General features: G+C 46.5%; 1 protein-coding gene across 3 annotated transcripts in view; it reads left to right on the plus strand.

Annotated features, from left to right (window-relative positions):
* Positions 1-20,823, plus strand: part of LOC142585679 (metabotropic glutamate receptor-like) — a 285,137-nt gene that overhangs the window by 233,834 nt on the left and 30,480 nt on the right. For all 3 annotated transcript variants that reach the window (XM_075696623.1, XM_075696624.1, XM_075696625.1), the window contains one exon: positions 17,491-18,011. In XM_075696623.1, coding sequence (XP_075552738.1) covers positions 17,535-18,011 — 477 coding nt within the window. In that variant the 5' untranslated portion in view covers positions 17,491-17,534. The remainder of the gene's footprint in view (positions 1-17,490; positions 18,012-20,823) is intronic.

A 20,823-nucleotide genomic window follows, 5' to 3' on the forward strand; every position in this document is an offset into this window, starting at 1 on the left:
TGGGCGGTCGACGACCCTACGCGACGTGCATAGTTGGGAGAAGATTTCTCGCTTCACTGTAGCACAGTCGCAGAACGTAATCGATACTTCGAGACCCGGTCGGAAACTGCGTTCTCCTGTGTTGCAAATCCTCTCCTCTCATTGCAAATTCAATGTCTTAGGGAGGGCGATAAAGATAGCGAAAAACTTGGAGGGATAAGTGGGAAGAACGGAAAACAAATACAAGCAATAAGAAGTAATGAGCTGGCAGGCACAGAAGCGTTCAGCGGTTGCAGAGCCCGGTTGTGAGCAGCTTGGGCTTGTTGGTATACATAACGAGAGAATAATAGCGCAAAGAAAAAAAAATGACGAGACATGCAGGGGCCTTAAGGATCAAGTCATCTTAAGCCGTCCTTATCGTCTTAGGTCAGTCGCCTTCAGTCTTAAGTCGTCTCAGTCGTCTTAAGAATATGCAACAGGGCTCTGGTGACCTCTTTTTTTTTTTTTTGCCGGTGGAGCTCGAGTCCACGGCTCCTGTGTTTTCTGTGAGCGCTACCGTCCAGTCGGCTTAAAGCAGCGCGCAACGTCTGCAAGCGTCCGCAAAAGAAATGGTGATCGATGAGTGCGTGCACTATGGTCTCGTCGCAATGATGAAATCAGAAATAAACGCGAGATACCCGAGATACCCGCTCGCCTTACTCTGCGACGTGTTTGTGGCGATTTAAGACCGCGAATAAAATTTATTCCATCGCTCTAGTTCTCTCGGCAACAGCCGTGTCGCAAGCGTACGGCGTGAGTATACGTGTCTTTTTACCTGCGTCGTACGCGAGTTTCGTCGGAGAAAAACCCACGAAAGTTGGCAACGAGAAAAATTACGCAAGCGAGCGTAAAGTAAGGATAAAGCTTTACTGTTGCTCAGCGGATTAATGATTAGGTGGCGAATAAGGTTTGACCTTGTTGGCGAGACTTACTGAAGGATTTTTAAACACAACAGGCGTCACAGAAGGGGCGAATAGGCACGCACAAGTGCTTGTGCATGTACGCTCGTGCTGTTCGCGTCCACTGTTGACCTCGGGTATTGTTTAATGAGTTCGCAAGCAGCTACTCTTTACAGTAAAAAAAAAATTAGAAGACATATATATCATCGGCACCTGTTCTTTGTTGCCATAGACACAACTAGTTTTGTGGAACAACGGGCTAGAACATATGGTCGTATTATTTAGGACCATATGGCTATGGCCGCTTTTCATAATTGCTTCCCCGTCATCCACACAAGACCTATATCTTTGCATTTGATCTGAGTAAAACAATGTAGCACCGTAGTAGTTGTGATGGCGAGGTTTACTTTTGCCTCGCGATAGCAAGCAGAACACGTCTGGTGCACCGCACACTCTTTGGGCAACATCACGCTATAGGCATCAGACTGGGTGGCCGCCATGTATGTTAGCCAACTCCTCAGCCGTAACCATCATGTTAGCGTGCATAGTCGGGCTCGCTGAGGCAATGAATGCGGCGACTCATCGCTACTCAGCCACAACGGCTAATCGCGCACATCCGAACCGGTTCGCGCGAGCGAGGACCCGATCCGCACCGGCAGCCCGCGAGCGACGGACCAGCCCGAAGAAGAATGGCGACCTCCCGAAGCATATGGTGAAATCCTTCAGCGGTATTGTGCGAGACGCTCGGGCGGAGCAATTGCCGGCCTTGTTCGCCAGGCTAAACCCGCCTGTTGCTACACTTCACCACCACCACCACCACCACCTGTGCAACACATGTCGTATGCGGCTGTAAACCCTACCGTCCACACAACCCGGTCGGGTGGTTCTTGTGAGGGAGGGAAACACAGATGTACGTCAAACGGAGTGTCATCTATAGCTTCGACAGTATACCGGCTGCTCTACAAGCGAGAGATTGCCGTCGTCGTTGTCTCTCAACTAACCCTTTCGCCGCCGGATGAGATCGTGAGCGACAAACTTAAGAGTGCTTGGCAAGGCCATCGGCTATTTGACCGATCGACAGTGCAATAGCTTTAGCAGCACAATTAACGGTAGACCCACAACGTATGCAAATTAATACAGAAAGCGCAGATGAAGATATCAAAGGAAAGGGATACTTGTATTCGGTTTTCATTCAGATGTGCGAGTCGTAGAGTTAAAGCGTTGTCATGAAACTCAATAAAAAAAAAATTGCGCACAAGCTTGAGCAACAAGGATGGCTGCGCCAGATATAAGAAACAGGGCTGGGACGCTGAACTTATGTTGATAAATAACTGGGGCAGAAACTTCCCACCGGGAAATCTTCATATAGGGCGTAAGATTCTTTGGAATCATTACTTGCGAAACCTGTACTCTATAGCCTTGCAACCAAGACTGCGGTATTTTAAGAGATAAGCGGCATCCGAAGAATACCGCAAACACTATGACGATCTCCCCAGTAAACTCGTTTTTGCCACTAATCTTGTGTTTGATAATTGAAAGAACTGTTGTTGAAGTGCTTTTCTTATCGCTTTATTTGCGCAATCACGCGCTCGCCTGCGTTCCAACGCGTTCTCTTCAGAAAATTATCTTTAATGTCGCAGACGCAATTCTTTCGTTGTTTGCCTTTTCCGCACGTACGTTGCCGGCGCGAGCTCTCACCTACGTTAAAATGGCGCCTCTGTAAGGGCTGGGGCGCACAGTAAAAACGTAAGGCCGCGTCATTATTCATTGCTCTGCTGACGCTAAAGGGACATCTAATTAAGGACCCCGCCCCTGTCCCTATGGGCTACGCAACGGGTCGCTTTGCTCCCCCTTGCCAGGAGCCCTTCGAGTCAGGCGTGCTGGTGAAGCATAGTGCAAAAGAACAAACGCAGCATAAGTCAAACGAGAATAAAAGTAATGCAGCAAACCTTTAAAATAAATCTCCCATAACGAGATTCAAACCCAGGACTGCACAATCACGAGCCGGACACTTCTTCCTCGGTGCCATGGAACCATAAACTTTAACATGGTATCTATTACGATGAATAAAATGATGTACTATTTGCAATAATGTGAGCACTAGGCGGTCAATCACAGTTCAACTAGCAGTACGTACAAAAGGAACGTCACACAAAGCCACTTCTTTTATCACAACAAAAACTTGAAAGGAGAAGTTAAACATCCACTCAAACGTGGATACCAATCCGGCTGACATTCTTCTTGATCGTAAGTGTCCTTTGAGTGCGTAATCATTTCAGCGGAATACGAAACTGAGGCATTTTACTTATAGGCTTGTATAGCTATGGAAAACTCTGCGTCATGGAACCACACGGAAGCGTTGTCTGTTACACAGTTCATCGGTGAAAAACAGCGCCAAATAAACATGGACAAGGGAAGAACACTTTTGGAGGAACGCACTTTTGGAGGAACACAGGACAAGCGCTGTCCCGTGTTCTTCCCTTGTCCGTGTTTATTTCGTACTCACGATTCATCGATGAATCTTTAACAACTAGCTCGTATTCTTACCTTTTAAATATTACACAGTCTCTGCATCAGCTGCTATCACCCGTCAATATAATGCAATGGCTATAGTGAAGGGCCCACTCACTATAGTGAGTTCCATGAAATTTTATGTTTTGGGCTTTCGGCGGATGTGTCTCGACACCTCGCGCCTTTCTGACAAAATATCGCGTGGGAAGTTCGTGCGCCCACATGTAGGCGGCTTTAATCGTACAGAAGTTTGTGTATTCACAGAAATTCATCTATTTAAGCCTAGGTAGTGCTACAGGTTCTCTGATACACGAAACGGGAGGACAAACGGAACGGAAAAGAAAAGGATCCCGGGCACCTAGCCAAAACAATTCTACGCCATTACAAGTGGTAAAGGACACCTCGTACAAAACCCGAAGTTGATTCCGCGTCGACTAATGTTCGCACACCCATCAAATAGGAGAGAGAGAGAGAGAGAGAGAGAGAGAGAGAGAGAGAGAGAGAGAGAGAGAGAGAGATAAAACATATGAGAGAGGCAGGGCGGTAACCGGAAGACAGATATCCAGTTTTCTACCCGGCACTGCGGAACGGGTAAAGGGAGACAGAAAAGTGCACCCACATGGAAAGAGTGGAAGAGGGCTCTATCAAATTGTAGATTTTCACCAAAGTGCAAGAGTCCGAAGCATCGACCGCAAAGTCAAAGCTCTGCTTATGCAGCGCAGCAGCATAGCATCGATGTGCCGCATCCTGGAACAGCGCGGCCATCCACGCTAGACCTGGCAACAAGTATGGTTTTTCGAAGGCGGTGACACGGGGTCGTTTTGATGAGTGCTGCGGTGTGGGCGAGCACACAAGACTACAAAAAGAGAGAGAGAGAGAGAGAAAGTCCAGGGGACGGGGGAGCTAAGAGGTGGGCGTTAGCAGGGCGACATAGCAGTGCAGCAGAGGACATAGGGAAAGAGGAGAAGGAGGAGAAGGAGGAGAAATCGAGGAAGCGTGCAGGGCAGGAAGGTAGCAGGCGGCGGCGTCGTTTCGTCGCAATCCAGGTGTGTCGCAGATCGATAGAGCGCATTATCCGGACCGCTTTTCGATCAGGTCCATCGATTTACCGAGAGGGAAGGTAAGGAGACGAAGGGAAGAAAAAGAAGTGGACAAATAAAGTCGCTTGGCCCAGGCGGAATACAGGGCTAAGAAGGGACGATGAGCTTGAAGTAAATGCAAGAAGGGAAATCGAGCTAGGGAAGGAGCAGATGGAGTAAGGGAGAACAGTCAGAAGAACAGGACGAAAGTTAAGGGAGACCGGAGTTCTTTTTAGCAACCCCGCTATGAGGAGGGGAAAGGAGAAAGAACGAGAATGAGGTGAACAGGGCAGTGAATATCTGCCCGGGGAACATAAATGCCGGGTAGGGAGAGAGGTGGTCTCCTTAATTGTGAGGAGGAGGGAGGAAGAGGAGAAGGAGGGAGAAGTTTTTCCACTTGGAAGTACCTTCGCTATAGGAAAGTGCGAGCAGTGCTTCATTTGCATGGCGACATTCGTTCTTTCGTTCCGCGCCCCAAATCCGGGCATCGCTTTCAGTCGCGGTGTTTTGTTTGCCACCTTGCACCCCACTTCGATTTTTGTCGCTAACAGGGTCATCGGCGGCGTTTCGTTAATGAATAATTAATAACTCGAGCAAAAGTAAAAAAAGAAAGTGAAGTTGAGAGTATCGGAGCTGCCGATTCCGTACCGAGGACATTCATGTGTGGAGCCTGCGACGGCGCAATTATGTACGCACCTGAAACCCGGGAACTGACGTGTAGGCTTGGCAGCGTTGATGCGCACACGGGCACTGCGTCATATTGTATTTTTGCCTCGTTGAGAATAAGCACAAGGAAGGCTTTAAAACAAAGCCTTCTGACTCGGTTGACTGGTCGTCGTAATCAGTCATCTAAATTGATCTCGTTTGTATGACCGCGCTGCTGATGCGGTCACGTTCATCACACCATAACTAGGAAATGCGTCGAGATCACGGGAGCGTCCTCATAACACGTCGTATCCCTCTGCTCGATACTCTTTCATTTTATAATATCCGAAGCTTGATGCCTAAACGCGATCAGATTTGTTCCTTTCTTCAACATAGTGAGTCTTACATAATAGCGTCAGCTGAAACTTAGCTGCATGTCAGTATCAAAGACAGTGACATTTTTCCTGACGCCGATGCGTACAATATCTACAGACATGACCGTACAGTTGAAAGAGGGGGCGAAGTGCTTCTTGCTATTAAATGAACTTTACCATCCATCGCTGTCACCTCTAACTCTAATCTCGCAATAGTACGGGCTGCCTGCAAAGCTAGTTCTTCGAATTTACTTATTGGAGTGTGTTATAGCCCGCCTGAGTGTCGGATTTCTTTCGTTCATAATCTCCGGTCTAACATTTCTACCGCTGTTTACTATTGTTCGCCCAGTGACATGCACCTACTTGTTTGGTGACAATTTTCCTCAAATAGATTAGACTAATTTATCTTCAACTAGTCATGCTGCAACTGAATTCATCAACCTAACTCTAGATTTCTACCTGTTTCAAGTGATTAGCAAGAATACTCGTGGTTCTAACATACTATGTTTATTTGTAACCACTGCTCCCGAAACAATAGCGCTGACGGATCTTGACCCATTTAGTGGTCATAAGATGTTGCAGTTTAATAGTTCCTTGTTCGTTTGCAGGTATAACAACTAAGAAGATTCGAGACTATAGTAAAGCAAAATATGGTGAAATGAACACTGAGCTTACCACAGTTTTGAATTAGACATTTTGCCCACTAAGAAACCAACAATCTGCTGAGGACAACTGGTTGATTTCAAACACACACTTTCTGCGCTGATAGAGAAGCATGTACTTCTCATTACGATATCTAATGATAAAACTAATCCATGGTTCAACAAGGCCCCACATCGATCACGGAATAAAAAGAAGCGCCTGTATAGAAAAGCTAAATCTGCTTCCTTTCCGCCTTCATTGGGTAGGTATAAGCAGTGTCTCAAAACATGTTGCTCTGCTGTCATACCAATGCTAAAAACAAATGTTTTAGTCACGATATTCCATCGCTATTGCAAACTAATTGAAGGAAGTTTTGGAAAATTATATCCTCCAACAATAAACAAGACCCCGTATAGCTACACAATAGTGACGGCTTACCGCTAACTGACACTAAATGTCCCACTGCGTTTAACAGATTTTTTACATCAGCGTTTACAAAGGAAGACCATTTCAATATGCCAGTTGTTCCTGATTGCCACTACCCATTCATGAAGCCCATCGGAATTAGTCCTGAGGGTATTGCATCTCTAATTGACAACGTTAAATTATCCTCATCTGTCGGAGTGGACAACATAAATTCGAAAATTCTTAAAAACATAATTTCAATTTCCAGGCACGTTTTTGGTGAAATCTTTGAGCCATCGTTATCATCCTGAGAGCTGCCTAGCGACTGGAAGCCAAGGTCATCCCTGTCTTCCACAGGGGTAACAAGAACTCACCTGATGACTATCGACCCATTTCTTTAACATGTATATGCTATAAATTACTTGAACGTATTATCCCTTCTCACATCTACAACGATCTGGAACGAAGTGAGTTTTTCTTTTGAAACCAGCATGGCTTTAGGAAAGGCTAAACTCTTGCGATACCCAGTTATTTGGATTTATACTGATCTGAATTTTATTATGTATGAAAACCAGCAAATAGATTGTATTCTTTTAGATTCCTCAAGGACATCTGACAGATTTGCACACGGCGAGCTGCTTACTAAATTATCTACCCTTTGTCTTGGTTCTCTCACAATATCTTGGCTTCTTGACTTTCTCACATTCCGTCAAGAATTCAGTTATCAACGGCTTTTCCTCCCCACTATATGACGTAACCTCTGCAGTACCACAGGGAAGCGTGCTTTGACCCTTACGTTCTCTAATTTACATTAATGACCTGTCAAATAATATTTCATGCCGTTTAGGTCCTTTCGCAGATGACTGTTTTGTTTACCATAAGATTAGAGAGAAAAGAGAGAAAAGGTGCTTGGCAACATATTTACAGGATATATAGAACGTGCAGGAGACATGCATACGAGATGGAGCCTGTGCGCATGGCTATCGGCGATCGTCGTCTTCGTCAGTCCTCTCATCATCGTTCGCTACTGCAGCGCCTTGTGGCAATGTGTTCACACCTGCACTTGGTTTTTACCTCTGGAATCGCCTCATCAATCTTCACGGTGCTTACATATTCATCTCTTGTTTGACCGCATATACGGAAAAACTCGGTCATTCAATTCATCTGCATTACCCAAAGCAATTAAGCTTTGGAATGATCTTTCTGACAACTTAATTTCTTTTTCTGAATCTGGAGAGTTGGAAAAACCACCTCTGCCTGTATTTATAGCTTTAGTATTGTTCCAAATGTTGTTTTGTGTTGTACTATTCTTTCAGTTATTTTGTACTATTGTTTCACTTGCACTTGGTTATCATTTTTTGATATTTTCGTGTTCTTTCTTTTATTCTTCGTGTTAATACGCTATTTTTACGCTGTTTTAGAATCAACGTTGTATTCTTTTCGTGGGTTTGCCTTGTACCGTGTCTGTTGTAGCGTTACTCTTGTTTATTATTTCTATACTGTATTTCTATTTATATGCAACCTTCACCCTATGCTCTTCAGGGCCTGTGAGGTATAAATAAATAAATAAATAAATAAATAAATAAATAAATAAATAAATAAATAAATAAATAAATAAATATTCGTTGATAAGTGCTCTATGCGCTCCTAGTGTTCAAGCAAGTAATTTGGGTTAAATTTGCTGTATTTGAAATTGGAGGTAGCACACTCAGTAACACATTTTTCACTGCAGTATTTGTCGGGTAGTGCACTATAATCACCAGCCAAATAACTCTTATTAGTTAGTAATTGTCACTTAAGCTATTCCTAGTGCTGGACTTGTAGCTTGGCATTGTAATGTCATCCAGATGTGCCCATGAAATAGGAATTTTGAGATGAGATTAGCTTCAAGAGAGGCACACGCAAAATATCTAACATAATGGTGTCCCAGGAATCTATGTCCGGTGACGCGTTAAACATCGACGTTCCTGCAACAACATATCCAGCTTGGGGTAGACGGCGCCAGTGAATTTCGGAGCATGTTATCCCATACTCTTGTACAATTTCGGAGCATATTGTCCCGATCTCTTGTATACAGCTGCACGGACGCTTGTTCCTGCAGCTGTACAAGAGATCGAGCGTGTGCAAATAAAGTACTACAGATAAATGGAACTTTTGACTCTTACTATTGAGAGGAAGATCAAAAGTTAACCACCTTGCTAGCAACGTTTCTTACAATAGTGAACTTTAATTTTCCCCTTCTCGTGATCCGTATTAAACGGGTAATGTTAGTGACCTAAGTAGTTGTATAGCAAAATACTTATGAAGCGTCTTCCAACTCTTTGTTCATGATGTTCTTTTTTTTCTATCGCTCATTTGTTTTCTTGTTTTATTGCACTTACGCTGTGAGTGGGATGGTGCACCCAGAAGAGTATTGCTTCCGGAATCTCCGCCACTTTCTAACAAAACAAGAATAAAGCCATTTTTATCAATGCATTTGACTGTTTTCCTTTTCTAAAGCACCTCATCGAAATGCATTGCTGAGGGTTGTATTGCTATTTGTTCAAACATAAGTTGTTGGCCTTGTTACAGGCCCAAAATCAACGTTAGAACGCCGGTGCTCAGTGAATTTGGAATGTGCTTTCGAGCTCACTTATTTCCATGTTCCTACGCTGCCGGGCTGGTTTTTGTATTCCTCCCTTACATCGCAATCTGCGAGACGGAAAAGGCGAGTTCCCCTTCGAACGAGGATCTTTTTACAGCGAGGCAATTTGCGAACTCAATGGCGCGTCTGTGCGCGTGCAGAGTGGGATGTTGTTCTCTGTGCTAAGCGAAGTACGCAGAAAGGGGCTTTTCTATTTCTGTTTTTCTTTCCCTTTACCGTTTCCTCCTCTTTCCACCGTTCCTATTGCATCCTAATGAACGCCTCCAGTAAACAGTGTCCGTTCTCCCCCGCACGGAATCTCGAGTTCCTAATCTTAATGGTCCTGAAGCCGTATCGACTGTCTTGCCGTTGGCTACCCGATCGGTTGCTGATTAGGCTTGCCTCGCCACACCTGAGAAGTTACCCCTTACCTTCACTGTTCGCAAACCCGCCCGCTCGTCCGACTACGGAAGAGCGAGCTAGGATTCGAGATAACCCCGGCCTGCTTACTTTCTCGGTGAGGTAGTTAGGCTTCAGTCTGCAATTGCAATGACTCTACTGCGCCTCCCGCTATACCCCTATAGACGCACACTTGATTGCCTTTGTTTAGTTATCATTACCTGTGAAGGTCACGAAGGCATTCGGCTCTCGAAGGTCATCTTCTAGCTAGCCTCTGCACGTACGATAACAGCGGCGCCCTTAGCATACAACACTCGAACTGCACTCAGCCAATAGTGGTGAAATCGTTGTTACGTGAGAGCGCCTTCCCGATGGTTGGCCGTAATTGGATTTCCTTCCTAGGCTTGCCTAAGGCAATGTGTTAACCGTCTCATTTCGTGCGCCGTATCTTAGACGGGCAATAAATCCTTGTGGTAGTTCTTATCCGTGAAGCATTTAATCCATTCAACTAGCCGGGAGAGATCACTAAATGTCCCTACCAATCGCAACCTTCAGCCTCGGCAAGGTCCTGTAGGTCAATGGCCAACATATTCATTCCAAAGACTAGCGTTAATGGCGCCCCAAACATCTCTAGAAGCGAACAACATTCGCAGAAACTATTGAATACACTATTTTTCTGTCTTAAGCTTACTGTGTTTAATTTGGCGTGACTTTGGTCTACTCAATGCCTGAATTCATGGACCTCCGTGGGTGAAACTATTCGGTGTTTTTCTATGTTCCCAGACTTTAAAGTACGTAACTGGACGTTGTGTTGACTTTAGTGTACTTACGTGTTTGGACTTTGTGTTGCTGTGTTTCTGAGTTTACTTCAACATTTATCGTATTTTTATGTGATTTCGTTTTCACGCATGTGGCCTTTATTATTTGTTCGTCTCTATGTGAAAAGGTGTAGCCGGAGTCAACTAAAGGCGCAAACATCTCCCAAGCATCAAATAATAATAATAATAATAATAATAATAATAATAATAATAATAATAATAATAATAATAATAATAATAATAATAATAATAATAATAATAATAATAGTTCTATGTGGTAGGGCTCCCAAAAACCAAGATAAGACTTCCGCATCACCGCGTCAAGCCCGTGTGCCTGCTAAATCAACTAATCTGAGGGGTTCAAAAGCCTTATTTGCTTATTCGCAACATCTATACGCGTCCACAGCACCTTAGCGCTCACATTAGTAACATGCACCGTGTGTTGAGCATACTTAGGCATTGGACTTCCACGCATACTGAGAAATAAAATGTAGTAGCACCGGTAGTGTAGTGCCCACCGTGGTGCCTTAATGGCTGTGGCATTGCGCTGCTAAGCACGAGGTCGTGGGATCGATTCCATGCCACGGCGGCCACATTTCGATGGAGGCGAAATGCTACAACGCCCGTGTGCCGTGCAGCGGCTTCACGTTCGAGAGCTCCAGGTGGTCAAAAATAATCCGGAATTACCCAATACGGTCTGCCTCGCAATCAGATCGTGGTTCATGTACACGTAAAGCTCCAGGATTTTTATTATTTATTATTAGCAGTAGTCTCAGTTCTAAGAAATAAAGCATGTTGTACACTGTGCACACATGCACGAAATAAATGTTTGTGCACTGTGTTTTACTAAATAGGCTGGGAGTTGATAGTCTTTCAGATGTAATAAATATAGCAACATATATTCGTTGTTGTAATCCTTTTCTAAATAGCGTAGCGGGGAGCTTGAGATCAAAGTCCTGCAGTCATTTCAAAGCTCTAAAGCTGTGCGAGAACTCCTGGTGGATGGAAGACGTAACGCGATGTGTTCGACGTTTGTAGAGCAGTGATTAAAGCTGCATAATGTGCCGCAACTGTTCTTTCAGCTGTGTTCAGGTGTCGGTGCTAAATTTTTCACGATTCATTATATAGTGGAACACTCTTAATAACGCTACTTTATGCAGCACGTGGTTTAGGAGACCGCTTACAGTGTCCCCGTGTATCAGCCCACGTGCCCTCAGTGCTCATTCTGTCCCTGTTTTCCTCTTTCTATTCCGCTTTCCTTTACCTCCAGTGCAGCCTACCAAACCGGGCTCTCGTCTAGTTGATTTCCGTGCCTTTCCTTTCCTTGATCTCTCTCTCTCTCTCCAGGCGCTCCAGTGCCCTGAAAAAAAAATTGATTAAATTCTGGAGCATGCAGTGGAGGACCACTCTGGGTTCTTTTCCATAAACCTAAGTTCACCATAAACCTAAACACGAGTGGGTTTTTCTTTTCTTTTTTTTTTTGCAAACTGCCCCCATCAGAATGCAGCCCCCGTACCCGGGATCGAACCCGCCACCTCGAGCCAGCAGCAGCAACACCGGAGTCATGAAATATACCGCGACGGGTCAGTTCCCACAAGAAACGCACGACGAGAAGGAATGCCGAAATCGCGCCGTGTATTCGGATGTGGACTATTTTCTTTCGATTTCCGGTTCTCCAAACAAAACACCGCGACCAGCGCTTCTGGTAGCCTCTCTTGGCTTGCGCGTCATTTTCACGGCTGAGCGGTTTCCCAAATATGACGCGACGTCGCGGTATGACATTCCTTTGTATACTGCCACAAACCAAACAAGATGTGCAGTGCCTGAATAGCCCTGTTCCTACTTTCAGTTCCTTTCTACTATTGTCGTTGTCCTCCTTTATGTTTAAATCCGTTTTCGTGCATTTATTCACGTCATTCCCTGTATTCAGACACCCTTTACGTCTTTCATATAAAATGCACAAACATAACACGTTACTCGTTCGTACTCTCCAGTATCGAGAGTTTCGTACGAACAGAACCGAAAGCGAAGTAGCCTCACTTTCGCTAGCGTATGGGGCGCTTATGCGCGCGGCTACTTCCTTCTTCATGCGTTCTTTTTTTATGTGACTCTTTCAAGCAGCTTCGCAGTGCGCCATCAGAGCACGGAAGCCCAGAGTCGTCCGCCGTCGAACCGCATTAGCAAGTCAGCGTGCGCAAAGTGTAGCGATGCGTCGAGCGATGTCGTGTACGCGTCAGCAGTTTGCGCGAAGAAAAAAAGCAATGCGTTTGCGCGTGCGTCCTATCGCGGCACGACGCCCGATCCACGCAGCGGCGGCCCTTGCATGCCAGAGTCTCTCGAACCCTCCGCACATGCGATGCATGCACGCTGACAACTCGCGACTCCAAACGGGTCCCGTGGCCGGCGACGTGCGTTGAAGGCGTTAGCCTATATACACATACACGTTCAGGCTAGAACTATACACCTCCAAAGAGCGCGTACTTGTCAAGACACGCAGAAACGAGCGGGGCTTCGGCAGGCTGGACACGCACTGCGCGTTTTCTATTCTCGGTGTTGTCGTGTAACTCGCTCGTAGGGCAGTTTACAAGCGCATATTGTATCAGGAGCCGCAGGGTAACGACTGTCGACTGCGATGAGGTTGTGCGGCGGAAACAGCGGTGCGAAGACGACCCGAAGTAGGTACATTCGAAACCCAGATGTAGAGATATGCATGCAGCGACGTCGTCAGGCTTTGGGCATTCCGAGCATGTACTCCCCAAGTCTCACCCCAAATCTCGCCAAAGCGCGCGCGACAACCGGTATAACGTAAACAACCAGTTCTGCACTTTCTTTCTGGCTGCGAGTATCACCTGTTTCCTTTTCTGGAGCTCTGCCGCATCGATCTCAACGTTGCTGTCGACTCGTAAACAACGAGCAGCGGCGCGAAATGCGGGCGCGTTGCGTGTCACATCCGAGCCTGCGTGCGCCGGTGCTGTATACTACAAAGTTAAAAGCGAAATGTTCGCCGTTCGAGGTCCCCCGAGAATTAGGGGTACGAGTAGCGGGAACACGGAGCGAGAGAAGACGCGAGAAGACGCGAAAGCGAATGAGCAATGGAGTCGAGATTTGAAATCAGTGAGCCGGGGTCCTCGTAAATGCGAATTTCTTAGGGATGAAAGCGGAAGAGGAGTTCATTGCTTGATTGGCCTCCGAAGTGCATAACGCTTCGCGTAAGCAATGACAGAGCTGATTTCCTTGCCGGCACGAATGTTTTCTTTCTTCTTGATGTAACGCTGTTTCTGCGCTGTTTTTCCTTCCTCTCATTCTTTTTCTTCTTTTCTTTAAGGCTGTAAAGCTCCAAGCAGGCACAACGGGGCGCGTTCCATTGGGACGTTCGAAATTTCGCTCACGCTACAGCAAAAATTCGCATCCGATGGTCGCTTTGGAAAGAAAGCTCTAACGGCGAAAGACTTGGGCTGGCAAAATGCTCGTTACATGTGGCGAATTTGCCGGATCGTCTGTAGCGCAGGACATTTCTGCTCACTGTGTGCTTTAAAGCCGCGCATTCTAAGTAGGCACTCAGGTTCGTGTCGCTCGTTTTTTTTTTCTTATTTCCGTACGCATAGAATGTCGGCAAAGAAAAAAACAGGCTTGTACGAGCTCCTACCAGAGCGAAAGTTATTCAAAGACATGGCATTGAGTTTCTTGAAAACGTCGACTTCAACATAGCTTAAAATGGGTAATAAGGAATACACTCTTTGATAAATAATAGCAGTGATTATGATAACGAGGCGCGACCGGCCATATAGCGATGTTTTGAGACATGTGTGAGTAGGTGCAAAGTTCTTTTCTCGGTTTAATTTTTTCAAGTAAGCTGAGCCTAACTCCTTGTCTACTTGGGGGTCTGACTCAAGCGTGTTATTGGTGTTCCATTGGAAGGTATAGAACTAAGATCAAGCCTTCTCTATGTAGTACTCTGCTGAGGAGAATTGGTCGCGAAAACGCAGCAGTTGTTAATCTTGTTGTCCGGAACAATATAGCATCAGGAAACGTGAAATCCGAGCAGGTGCTCATTTCGAGTAACACGATTTTTCGCAGCCTTCGAGAATGCAATGTCTTCACATACTGACTGTTGCCTTAAGAGCACTATAGATGCGTGACTCTTTCTGCTAAAACCACTTGCTCCTTCGCGTTAAAATTTTGCACTGATATAAAATAATGCCAGTAATATTAGTTCAATGCAATGTTTGCAGGTAGTGCTCACCGGTTTCATCGACAATAAATCCGAAGCTGATATCGTCTGCGTGATGCCACTCAAAACATATCGATTCCCGTGCATTGGAGCGGTGGCGCCAACTGTCATAGCTACAGTCGAAACAATGTTTTCGCCATGTAAACGGGCATATCAGCCTGTCCTGAGCTTCCAAACAGGACGTTACGATACCCTTTCTCCGCGTACGTAACGGGCTGTTTACAGATCTGTCGCTGACCACATCGAGTAACTTCCAGTCGATGTCGTTTTATTTTCTTTGAGTTAGTAAACGGCACATACTAAACCATTGTATTTGGCGACCTCACCAATCTCAAAGCGACGGCTGGTAGTCGATAATTTCACGTATACCTATGACAGCGCACAGGCAGGTGGGCACGCAGATAATCAGTGACGGAATAAGGTGTGAGCACGTCATCGGGAGAGCTTGTGCGGTATAAGCTACGATACAGCTCGGCGCTGCCGATAGCAATAGACAGTTTTAGTTACACGTACGTAGAGACTTCACGTACGCAAACGTGAAAAGCCTACGTACCTTACATGCACGCCATCTGAAACGCTTTTAGCTACACGTACGCGACGCGCGCCAAGAGAGACCATGTAGCTCCAGCTATCGGGAAATATGAACACTGCGGTAGCCAATTCAATCCTGTCGCCGTGTTTCGGTGCAAGCCGTCTGCGCGCGCACGGTCCGCTATCGCTTGTTCGTGATCTCGCGAAACTCCCTCGCGAAGCTGTCTACGTGCGCAAGAAACGCACGCAAAGAATTGACTCTCATGTACGTTCGTGAGATCAGCGCGCGGCGGCTACGTTCTACGCATGCGCACTGCTTACACGTAGAAGCTCTGCGTACGCAAAGCCTCCACGTACGTGTAACTAAAACTGTCTAATAACAAGCAGTACGGTTGGCAGTCGTCGAATTGAATGGCGGCATCTTGCGCCTCGCCTCATTTAAAGATGCGTCGTAGAATCTTCCAGATGCGTTCTCGGCGACGAGTTAAATTCCAGAACATGTCAATAGTTACCTATTAGCGTTTCTACCAATTGATGCACGACGGGCCCATATTTCTGGAGGGTATTGCCACACTTTCAAGAATCATGTGTTATTTAATATCGCTAGCGTGTTCTCACGCGACACCAGGAACGCGATGGCAAAGCCACGTAGCGAGAGCGAAAGAAACTGGCGAGTCATTATCAGAAGGAAATAGCCTGCCAAGTTGAGAACACAGAACACAGATATCACTGAAGTGAATTATCTGCAAGAATGTATGTGCAAAACGTTAGCCTGCTTGTGAACCTATGCCGTCTACAACCAGCATGCTTTGTGACTGCGACGTCAAGCGGAATTTTCCATCTCTAAGACGGAAAGGTGGAGTGGTGAATATGTGCTGCTATTTACCAATATACGTCGCTGTTGGTCAATACATGCCGTTTTCGTTCCAAGCTTTACGCAATTCCACTCATGCAGCTGTACTGCTGCGACCTCTGTGACATTAAGCTCTACGAAAAGTTACTGGCATTACACACCTGCAAACGGCTTTTTAGCTGGTAGCTTGAGCTCTTGATCCGCATTAGAGCTTTGGATTCGTTAGATGCAACAGTTGAGCGCACTCTTCTGCCAGCCGGGCTGCTAGTCCCGTTTCGCTCACTGGTTAGTCGTCACAAATCCCTCACGACAAAGTTAATGTTTCGCGCTTTCGCAGCTACAGAAGCTTCCAATTATCGAGCTCATTATTTTGACTTCCGGTCTCGAAATGACAGCCTTCGTTACAAGTGCTCAGTGCCCGTCTCGTGATGACGCACAAACAACCATGACGCGGAAACCCGCCTCCGTCTTTCCGGCAAAGTCAAAAGAAAGCCCTAATCCGTTAGACAATTCGTTATTTTTTATTTTCCACAATTCGAATATACTACAAAAACACCAATTTTTGTGTCACGAAGGGTGACGGGGAGTCCATGAACACGGACGACAGTTACCGCACATTAATCTCGGGCACGCTCGAAGCGAGATTAAACATTGCACAACGGTTGGCTGGTTGTGTGTGGAAGTAGTGCCGATAGATGCAGAGCAGGGCACAGAAGTCTGAAAGCCATGCACCCCCCCCCCCCCCCCATCAGCAAATACTTTTAACTTCTTCCACCCCAGCCATACAATGTCAAGGCGTCTCAGTGCATTACATTGGTCGAAAAAGCGCTTGATTTCAGCCTGAACTCCTAGGCTGCAGCAAATAATAAGGTTATCGCGATGTATCTCCGGAATTTTTATCGTTAGTCTACGTGTTCCTAGGGTAACCAGTGCAGAAGGGACATTTGACTGTTTTCAAGGCGCACTAGGATATACGAATGTAGCGTAGTAAGCGTAGAGCACAGGGTATGGCTTGGTTTGAGCTATAGCTTGCTGTAGAAAGAAAGGCAGTGACGTTCGGACGCAACCTCCATGCTTAAAATACAACGCTTTTGCGCCGCAGCATCCAAGGTGGCACGGAATCCACATAGCGTAAACCTCCCTCCCTTGAGCCTCGGAAGCTTCGTTTAATCCCGTTCTCTATGTACTGTAATTCAGCCCATAACTCTGTGTATGCCTCCACAGTCCTCTTTCGCTGTAAGCAGAGTTGAAATTGTGAGTGCCTGCCATGCGCAAAGGCGCAAGCACAAGGAGCATATATACTGCCCCACATGTCACTCAGATTCACTAGAACTTTCACCCATGTTCAACAAAAATTCTATTTGACCCTAATACAAGATGCTGTAAATTGTTGTTTTACACGGTTATTTGGCTCGATGACGCTGTTTACAGTGCTAACGGAGTTCGTTTCCACACGACGCAGGTGGCAGGCAGCGGGCCGCTGGGCGTGGCGCCGGCTGCTGCGACATGCTGAAGCGCCGGGGCTGGTGGGCGTGGCCGGCTGCGCGGCCGATCCTCTGGCTCTGGCTCTGGCCCTGGCTGTGGCTGGAGCCCCCCGGCGGCTGGGCCATGAAGGCGCACGTTCCGGGGGACATCGTGCTGGGCGGGTTGTTTCCGATCCACGAGAAGGGCGAGCGCACCAGGTGCGGCAAGATCAACAAGGACCGCGGTATCCAGCGGCTGGAGGCCATGCTGTTCGCCATCGACCGCATCAACGCGGACCCGTCGTTGCTTGGCGGCATCCGGCTCGGGGCCACCATCCTGGACACCTGCTCGAGCGACACGTACGCGCTCAACCAGTCGCTCGAGTTCATCCGGGCCTCGCTCAACACCGTGGACACCAACGCATTCCAGTGCTCGGACGGGGCACCGCCCAAGCTACGCTTCAGCAGCCGCGCCATCACCGGCGTCGTCGGCGGCTCCTACTCGGAGGTATCCCTCCAGGTATGCGTGGACGCTCGCAGTTGCTTGTTGTGGATGAGCTAGTTGGTTCATTATGCTTATGTAGAGAGAACGAGAAAAGAATAAATGAAAGGCGGGGCGGTTAACTAAGACTGCAGAATGATTAACTGGGCAAGTCGGTGTGTTGCGTCGCGTGAAACAGCGCAAGGACAACACCGCGACCGAGAGAAGAAAGGCACAACCTGACACTGGCGACATATTGTCTTTCTTCTTTCGGTCGGTGTTGTCCTTGTGCTAGACGAGGAAGGCGCTACCTATCATGACTGAGCGTTTGCGGTCCGGTCTTCCTCGCTGTTCTTTGTCGTAATGAGGTTGTTTTCCTTCGGCTAAGTCTTGAAACTATCCTTTTAAGGTTCCATTGTGACATTCCCGAAACCATCATGCAAGTATCTCGTAACTGACCGGAAACCTCTACCTTGCGCCTCTTTCACGTGACTGTAGAACTAAAGGATATTGTGCAAATCTCGCGCACTGTGGGAACCGATGTTATGCGAAGCATTTTGCAAATGCTCTGCTATCTAAGATTGCTTGTGGTTTCGCAAATTGATACCGCCTGGACCAACGCGTGCTCACGACATGGCAATTGTCGGTTTCGGCATAGGTAGTGTGCGAGCATAAGCGAGAGAAACCTGGAATGTGACGTCATCAGCGACTACGTATTATGCAGTTATGCGCACCCATGGCTATGTCATGCGGTGTATGTTAAAAATACGATGGCGTTTGCACTTTGGCTAACAAATCCTAAATTATGATTAACCTGGGCGATCCCGAAGTCGGTACAACGTCGCACAGTTTCTACTTAGCGCGCTACGATGAGAGTACTGAGGAAAGTGGGCCGGTCCTGGAGATAGTGTAGTCCAACACGCGCCTCAGAGCGCTCACTGTCACAAGGAAAGAAGCACCCGCCGAGCGTTTCAAACAGTTGGCTGGCTTTGGAACGAGATAAGTATGCGTGCGACCGTGCAAAGGCAATAAAGAAAAGAGAAGCGATCTGGATGCTCGGCCTGCACGAATGCTTTTTCGAGAATGCATATCCAGATTTGTAGAAATTCAGAAAGCATAAGATTGTGCACCTACGTGGCTGTCAAGGGTGGAACCCTGGACTGCGCTCAAAGAATTCTATAGACAGCCCAGTAAGGCTGGCACTTGGTGCCGAAAATTTACTAATTTATATTGTTTTCTAAAATGCCATTTGTTGCTTGATATGGTAGTACAAAACAGGCAATAAATACAGAAAGCGATCGCAGCCTAATGGTCGGAGTACTTGGCTGCTGTTCTCGGCGGTCGAGGTTCGATCCTACCATCGGTCACACATTATTTTCTTTTTATTACAGCGATGCAAGACAGGAACCTACTTACCCACTTACCTACCTGCAGCAACATGTCAAGATTGAGGCAAAGAATGCTTCGCATTAATAAAGAGACAGTAATGGTGCATACCAGAGAAAGATGTGACCGACGGTGCATTGTCCGCATTAGTCTTCAATGAGTCATACTTTTTTTCAGGAGCACTTAAGTAGAAACGTAAGTAGTGTAGTCGTGAAGTACTTCACTACTGCCTCCTCTACAATAATTTTCAGGTATTTGTCGCAGCGTTCTTAACTAGAATGGCAGTAGAAAAGACATAATCTAAGTGAGACGGGTGTCGTCCACCATTTTATTCTAACTGCTCCCTCCTCACTTCTCCCCCAGCCCTCTTCTTCGTCTTCTTTCATGCATCCAGCGAAGACCACTTCACTCTTCCAGACTTCTTTTCATTACACATGCTGGTGTAATACTTAAATACGTTTCCAGTAGAGCCGTACTTCATTTGACCCGAAGCTCCGGTGCACCAGACGTTCTTCAATATTCCATGCTGGGATGCAGTCATAATCACTTGAAAGGTTCCGTAAAATTTAGAATCAGAAGGTACAGCTCCTTTCCCAACAACGACATAGTATCCAGGTTGTTTGTCCGGTATCTCGCTACTGTGCCTTTTTGTCAAAGTTTCTCTTCATGCGTCACTTGTAGACCTCTTGTTCTTTCACAGTTTTCTTTGCTTAAGTGAGTTCGAGGTTCTCTAGGCGGTCTAGCTAACGATCTCAAGGAAATATAGGCGTTGTGCCCGAAGTGGCAAAATGAGGACTGCAGCCTAAACGAGTCGTGTACGATTTGTTGTGATGTTGCACGGCGGCCTCAACACAGCACTTCCAGCCACCGGCATAGTTTGGAAACATCTTCAGATACTGCTTGACGTCTCGTATGGCACGTTCCACTAGGCCGTTTGCTGCCGAGTGGTATGCAGAAAAATACTTGATCATTATCCTGTGATCCTGTCCTCACTTTGAAAACTTGGCACTCCGGAAAGCCGGCCCGTTGTCGAGGACTAGCGTCTTTGTTTGTTTAAAACATTCAACCTTGAGGAGATCGATGACGCTGTTTGCGCCTTCTTTGCCAGCTTTAGCCGCAATCAATGTAGAGCAGGAAGGATTGCGTTCGCTTGACTCCGTTCCCCTTCTTTTTGAGCTCCGCGAATTCCAAATCAATTACTTCGAACGGGACGCTTGCATATTCAGGGTTTGTCATAATGTCTGTCGATTGCTTGAATTTAACTTTGTTCACCCGGCAGAAGTGGCATGTGCAGATGTAATGGCTGATGTCGTTTTTCGTGAATTTTTCATGCGTTTTTCATGATGATGATGATGATGATGATGATGATGATGATCGCATCATATTATGGCTCATACCTACACTGGGGGATTGGCGAAGCATTGTGTGCTGAAACATTTACTTAATCTTTTGAAGTGTTACATAG

The sequence above is a fragment of the Dermacentor variabilis genome, chromosome 6 (assembly GCF_050947875.1).
Source record: "Dermacentor variabilis isolate Ectoservices chromosome 6, ASM5094787v1, whole genome shotgun sequence".
Lineage (NCBI taxonomy): Eukaryota > Metazoa > Arthropoda > Arachnida > Ixodida > Ixodidae > Dermacentor > Dermacentor variabilis.